This window comes from Epinephelus moara, chromosome 20, assembly GCF_006386435.1.
Source record: "Epinephelus moara isolate mb chromosome 20, YSFRI_EMoa_1.0, whole genome shotgun sequence".
In the NCBI taxonomy this organism is placed as follows: Eukaryota; Metazoa; Chordata; class Actinopteri; order Perciformes; family Serranidae; genus Epinephelus; species Epinephelus moara.
The window spans coordinates 12,880,994-12,888,445 of NC_065525.1; the positions used below are offsets into that span (position 1 = coordinate 12,880,994).

A 7,452-nucleotide genomic window follows, 5' to 3' on the forward strand; every position below is an offset into this window, starting at 1 on the left:
ATTGTTTTTATTGAATTTTGTGCCTATTGTGCACTTTATTTTGTTTTCTCTTGTTACTCTTAATATTTCCATGTACTGTGTGCTCAAATACTGTATTTTTCTATTTCTATAGTTGTATTTTAATACTTTAGTGCTTTCTAGATTGTACAGCACTTTGGCAAACCTCGGTTGTTTTAAATGTGCTATATAAATAAATTTGACCTTGACCTTGGCACTCAGGGAAAAAAAAACAAACGCAAAACATGTAGCCCTCAACGCAAAATGGATGCTCAGTGCCTCATCATGCTGCTGGCATTTGTAGCCTAGCATTAATATATGGCATTCCCATTGCAAATAATCAAAAAAATACACTGGCCTCAGGAAAAAAAAAAAAGCTTTTGCAGGCCAGCCCCTAAATTTTTTTTGTTTTGCATTAATAGAACTTAGAATATTACCATTAAATAATTGAAAATATTACAATATAAAACTATCTATCCAATGAGTCTGCAGTGTGTTACTAAGTCAACTGTATACCTTCTCACTATTTACTTTATAATTAATGCCAAGATAATAAAAAGCAAGCATTGGAAAAAAAATTGAGTCCGCTAATTCAAAATTACAAAGTAATAATTATATTTTATAATGGGAAGTTTAGCTGATCATTATTGAACTGCCCGCTGACAAAGCATGAAAATAATAACTGCTTTAAGTCATTCGCTCACCTTGCTGTGCTGAATCCATGGCTGGCTGTTTGCACTCCTCTGCTCTGTGTCCGGTGGCACCACAGTTATAACATGACACGTTCCCTGGAGCCCGTTTCTGGCTTCCATTTCCCAAAATGCCATGGGGATGGTAGAAGGCAAAGCCCTGCTGCTGGTCATGTGACACAGGGCTGTGGCGGTACAGGGGCGGTGGCACCATCATAGGGTAGGAGAAGGGTGAAGCTCCGGGGCCACCGGCACTCGACGAGGCTATCAGGGGGCTGAGGTGGAGCAGAGGGCCCAGGGTGAAGAGTGAGGGGCCAGCCGAGAACGGCTGCAGGTAGCCAGTCGCTGCGTATCCAGGTAACGCCCCGTAGGCACCGCAGTTCCCCCGACAACCGCAGGAGCTGCAGACACACATGGAGGGGGTGTGACCTGAACTTTGATCCAATGAAGAGGCAGAGGAGGGGGAAGGGGAGGGGCTAGAGGTAGGCTGGGCTGGGTAGTAAGTGTTGCCTGGCACAGCAGCCACAGGAAGACTGCTTGTGGTTGCCATGGAAACAAAGCCACTGGCACTGCTGGAGCTGCCAGACTGTGAGGCAGACTTTGTGGAGGGACAGGAAGAGGAGAAAGAGGTAGGTGGGTAGGAGTAGAATCCAGATGGAGAGGGGGATGAAGAGGAGGAGAGGTGGAAGTGCAGAGGGGGGTGGGAGACGTGGTGGAGGCTGTTGGAGGTGGAGGTCAGAGCAGAGCTGGTCTCTACCATCAGACCCACAGCTCCTCCCGCCAGGCCACGGCAAACCAGCGAGTCCTGGAGTGTGGAGGAGCCGTCCATGTTGAGCCCAGGAAACAGGCTCTCCAGCCTCACCCCCATCCCCACACTGAGCCCAGCACTGAAGCCTGCACCAGCTACAGGCAGGCCCGAGCCCAGCGGCTTAGTCCTGTCCTCTGTGCACAGCGGAGGGGGCCGGGGCTTACGAGGGGAAGTCAGGATGCGTGCTGGGTTTGAGACCGGGGAGAGCAGGGTTTGGGGGTAACTGGCCTGTGGGTGGTAAGGAGACTGCGGCAGGCCGAGGGGGAGGTGGGAGGAGCAGGAGGGAGGATGAGGAGGAGCTGGGTCGGTTTGGACAGGTAGGACTTGGGCTGTGGGGCGACTGGAGCCTGTGGGGCAGCTGGAGTTCAGGATGAAGAGACAGGACCGGTCCTTCTCTGGACCCCCTCCTGCTGCGTCTGGACCTGACACACCTGGAACACAGATACACAGTGGTGTGTTAAAAGCTAATGCCTATGTGTGTATGTGCAAATCTGTTGGGACTAAATGACAGTCAGACAGTATAGGCATGTTAGACATCAATACAAATAATGAGTAAATCAAAAATATTCCTTTAAAGGTACACAGTATTACACAGATTACACTCACAGGGGATTCAGTATTTCCAGTAATATGACTTTTTTCTCACAGCCGTTACACCAGACATATCAACACAACTTTTAGATGCAGTAAAATCTCTATTTGTATAGCGACAAGTATTGCACCATAAAAAGATGCCACACTCTACAATATTTATAGCCTCAGCTAATTTGCAATGCTCATCCCGAGATCGCCCATAAAAAAATACATAAAACTTAATCAAGAGACAGTATAATAAATGACTGCTCAGGGCTGCCATTACATCTGTTTAACTACACCACTTTTAATCCCGAGATTCCTGGGAAATGGTACACTGATATTGGAGTGTCAGAAGTTCTTGGATTTCAATAAATAAAACGCAACACAAACAAATTAATTTTTGTATGTTACAGGCCTAACATGTCGTGGCTTTGAAATATCGTCCGAAGATCTTAGTCTAGTTTTAGGAGATGTCTTGTCTTTGGCCTCAGAGAGTCTGATTAACATAATGGGCTGGGAAATTAGAAATGGGCACCATTTTTGTTTTTTGTTTTTTTGTTTTACATTTTATGGCAGACAATGACTTCAAGATTGTTTGTCACTAGTATTACACCAATAACAAGATGGATGTGTATAGGGAGGGAGATTAAGATGATAACTGGATTGTACAATATTGATTTTTTTTTAACCCCTTGTCTTTACTGAGAATTATGTACTACCAGCAGTGGTTGAATTGAGGATGAGGGGGGATACCATCCCCTTTGTTAGAAAACTGACCAAAAACCATCCCCCTTGTTAATCTAGAATCTGTGCAGGCAGGGACGTATTTTGGGGGGGTTGGGGGGGCGACTTTAAATGCACCATGAAGGCTGCATACATATGCTGTTGTGTTGTGATCTGAATCAATCGCACAGACAAGACATGTGCTGCTGGGCAGTGCCGCTGTGTGTTAACTATGTTCAGCAAACCAGCCAGCAAGAAGCAAAAAACCTTGCACAGTGTCTACCAAACTAACCCTGTAAGTTGAGTAATGCTGTTGCATGTAGATAGTAATGTTAGCTAAAAGATGACTAATTAATAGATGCCAATATATCAAGTTAAGCTAGTTAACAAGAACACTAATGTTATTGTTACCTATGTTAATTCACTTGCTAGCTAGTCTCATGCTAGGAGTAAACCCACTCCTCCTTAATTTCTGCGCAGAACTTGTGCTCACTATGGCTTTGCACATATTTTTTTAATCTTTATTGCCACAATATAAAGAGCAGGGTCAGGGAGGAGACAGTGGACCAGAGGCCAGCAAGGATGATCATGCAGGGTCTTCACAGGTGAGGAGAGATTATAACTGGCTGAGAGAAAATATCTATAGCATAAAAGTGACTTTGAGGTTAATTTCCACAGCTATGTCACCACTACTATTCTTAATTCTATTTCTAAATGTTGCTTTGCACATTTATTATCTATATTATTGCAATGGATAGAAGAGGGACAGGGAGAAACCAGGCAGGTATCAGGACAGGGACCTGACAGCAGCACCAATTATCAGCCCAAGGCTTCACAGGTAAGGAGAAATTATAACTGGCTAAGGAAATGTCTATAGGATAAGAATGACTCCAAGATTAATTTTCACAGCTATTTCAGAACTACTCTTATTTATACTCTAAAATGTTTTTGTCTGTATTGCAATAGCAATACTACTGCATTATTTTAAGGGCAGCAGGTATAGGTCATGATATTTTTTGTTATCTTGATTAATTTTGCACATCTGTGCTGTCACATTTGATGATGTGTGCACACAAAAAAATCAAAGCTACATTGCATCACCCTTGTTAAAAATTTACAATTCAACCACTGACTACCAGGGATAGAAAGGGTTTTTGTAAATGTTTAGAGGTGTGCTGTTTTTTTCCAAAATTATAATAATTTTAGTTTTATAAGTAACTTAATCCCCATTACTAACATTTTATCACTACTAAAAATACCACTGAATTTATAGTATTATACCAGGAAAACTGAATATCTGAATTTTAATTCGAAAAACAAACAAACAAAAAGATCTTCAGAATTCAAAAAAAGTTTTCATGGATGATATACCTGACAGTGCACAGGTCTGATCGGCTGATTATCCTCGGCAGCCTGGAGGTTCAAGTTTGTATCTTCCATCTTGAATTTTGCTGATTGCATTAGATGAATGCAGTTTTTTCAGCAGTTTGATTCTTCTATTTGACCTGAACTTGTAGATCTGAAAATTGCTAGGGAATGTGGAATTTGAACAGATTTTTAGCGGACAAGATTAGGCTACAAACTTTTATGTTGAAATTTTACAGCCTTTCTTTGTTTCCATAATAATACAGTGGAAATATTGTGTAAATCCAACAAGTGCTGCAGCCTTCTGGTCAACCAGCCCATATTAATGTACATTTATTATCTTAAAATAATAGAATTTATTGCTATTTTGTACCTAAATGGGAATAAATTAATAAAGAATTGAGCATTAAGTCAAATAATCACTGAGTTGCCACTAACACCACTTCAAAGCTGCTACATTCAAGACTTTGATCTGGCTTTGGTCCTTTTCTCAGGATTATTACTCTGGGATAATTCAGCAGTCTTGTAAGAAAACTTACGCCTGTGAATGTCCCTGGTCCTGTCGAAGGTGGAGTCACAGCAGAGTGGTATCCGAGGGGAGCAGGAAGAGCTGGAGTAGCCTGAGGACGAGCTGCTGTCTGTCGAGATGGGGTGATGATGTGGCACAGCGTCCACCTCCACTCGCAGCTCTCCTAAAATACATTTCAACACACTGCAACTTTAGGCTCTTTAAACCTTTTTTAATCCAGGAAACTGAGCACTGAGGCTGTTTCACAATCATACAAATTCATACAAATGAATCAACTCATTTTGGCCCTCTGGCAACAAACATTTGACCTGGTCTCACATCTAAACATTGTAGGTGACTGAGCAGAGACAGGCTGAGACAAACCAGCTGTGTTACCTGCAGTGGAGGTGGGATGTGTTGAGGGTCCCATGTGACTGGAAGGTGTCACCCTGGCGATGCCGCTGCAGGGCCGTTTCTCCATCTTCATCTCCCTGCTGGGGACACACACAGACAGACAGGTGTGACGCATGTTGTGGTGCATCCTGTTTTGTAAACATCAAGTTTATTTTTAGAAGCATATTTTTAGCATAAATATAAAAGGGCAATGATACGTAAAGTTCATGTGATGGAGCTTTTCTTTTAGACAGACAGACATAAAATAATTTAGATACCATTAAATATAAAATTTCAAATTTTAATTTATGGCCCAAGCTTCTCTGAAAAACTGTTTTGTATGACTAAACTTTCTCAGTTTGGGCCCAGGAGTTTAACAGCAGCCTGTGTCCACCTCTCACCACCAGAGGGAGACATTATCCACCCAACATGCTCTTCTGTGTCCCAACTGCTGCTCTACATCTGCAAACCTGTCGCCTGGAAAACCACTGCAGGAACTTTCCATTTCCCGTGTCTTGTTTAAGCATGCACACACACACACATACACACGTGTTACCACCTGTCTAATGGAAACCTGTTGACACTGGGGATGGAAACACGATTGAGAGATAACAGGAGCAGGTTCACGTGTGAAGAACCCAGGTGTGTGTGTGTGTGTGTGTGTGTGTGTGTGTGTGTGTGTGGATGGAAGTGTTTGAGGAAGTAAGAGGGTCAGGGCATGAGGACGCATTCATATTCAAGTCCATGTTTTTGTGTTCTTGCATGTGTCTCTGTTGCTTATCTGCTCACAGGTATATCTTATCTCTGTGGCCCACTTATAGCTGGTTAACCATTGATGCTGTATGGACCGTTACTGATGCATATTTACTGTTGAAATCAGCAGCCAATCAGTCTGTCTGTTAATCTTTAATAGGACAAAGCATCTGCTAACTTCTCCATGCGCTGCCACACAGATCTGCACTGGGTTTAATGCCAACAAGCCTCATGTTGAAGTCACATCGCAGGGCCTGAGGACAGCAGCAGCATCACTTGCCAACCTGTCAGTGCTGCATCTACACTGCATTCATCACTTCCACTATATGAGAATGTACCGATTATGCACGAGGACAAACAAATTCAAGCTGTAATGTATATGCTAGTTAAGATAAGTGGACAGATTTTTTCAGAGTAATTTCTAAGTGATTTTGTGTGCCCTCAGTGCAAAATCTGCTCTCCTGATTTTCTCCAGATGTTCTGGCAGATTCGGAGCACATGACAACGTGAGAGGATGCGTGCTAAGCCACTATTGGCTCCAACAAACACATACAGTAGATGTTACTCAGAGAGCAGGGTCTAACAGGATGGCACTTCAATTCCATGGAGTTTAGATACAAGGGATACCACCTGCCAAAACTAAGACTGTGCAACTTTAAATTGAAAACATAAGGACTCTTGTAATATGCGTATGAATCTGTCCTCACCTCGTAAATATTTAGGTCACACTCATTACACATAAACAGGTTTACAAAAAACACATTGTTTCCCTGTTGATTTGATTTTGTTCTACTAACAGTGGCTTTCAGAATGTTGGGATTTATCTACGATGATCAGCTGTTGTTAACATTTCAATCATACCATGGCCAACTCCACAGCTCTGATGTAGCAGCCTCACCACCACTTTAACTGGAATGCTGCTTGTTCCCATTGTCCTCAGCATTTTGATGGCGTGAAGGGAATATTCAACGTTATCGAAAACATGCTAATTTGCATGATTGCTGAGAGTTAGATTACAAGATATCACTCTTTTGTCTGTGTTAAGCTACAATGACTGAATATAAAGATGGACGACTGTATAGAAATGAAGCCAAAATATCTTCGATACAGCTGCTGCCATCTTGCACTATTGGAGCCAGTCTGCATAGTAGCGACCGGAAAGTGAAGCCACGGTATTGAATTCCCACCCATATACGTGTTCGACTCAATCGCGAGCAGCGCTATTGATGACAAGCACACCGACTGACACACACAGCGCTCAGTCATGACGCCAAAGCTCCATTTTATAGCATCAAGTAACTAATTAAAACTAAACTTTGTCCAATCCCCTAATACGAAGGGGGCGGACTTTATGACCACTGCAGCCAGCCACTAGGGAGGAGAGGGCGGGAATCGAGATGTTTTGACTTTACTTTTGGGGAGCTGTCGAGCTCAGTGCTGCCAATGTCTTAAAGGGCCAGTGTGTAAAATGGGTTGAAAACAGTGACATCAGTGGTCAAATTCTAGATTGCAGGGCTCACTCGCTCACCCCTCCCGTCGGGTAAATGACGGTGGCCTCGTAGGGACAAAAAGCCTTGCACACGACTTTTTCAGGAGTAGGTCTATCTAGCGACGAGGTGAATGTTTATTTAGAAATCTAA

General features: G+C 43.0%; 1 protein-coding gene across 1 annotated transcript in view; it reads right to left on the reverse strand.

Moving 5' to 3' along the window:
• zcchc14 (zinc finger, CCHC domain containing 14) overlaps positions 1-7,452 on the reverse strand; it is a 48,820-nt gene that overhangs the window by 9,552 nt on the left and 31,816 nt on the right. Inside the window, exons 11-13 of the mRNA XM_050074003.1 lie at positions 5,063-5,160; positions 4,698-4,850; positions 702-1,925 (exon numbers count right to left, since the gene is read on the reverse strand). Coding sequence (XP_049929960.1) covers positions 702-1,925; positions 4,698-4,850; positions 5,063-5,160 — 1,475 coding nt within the window. The remainder of the gene's footprint in view (positions 1-701; positions 1,926-4,697; positions 4,851-5,062; positions 5,161-7,452) is intronic.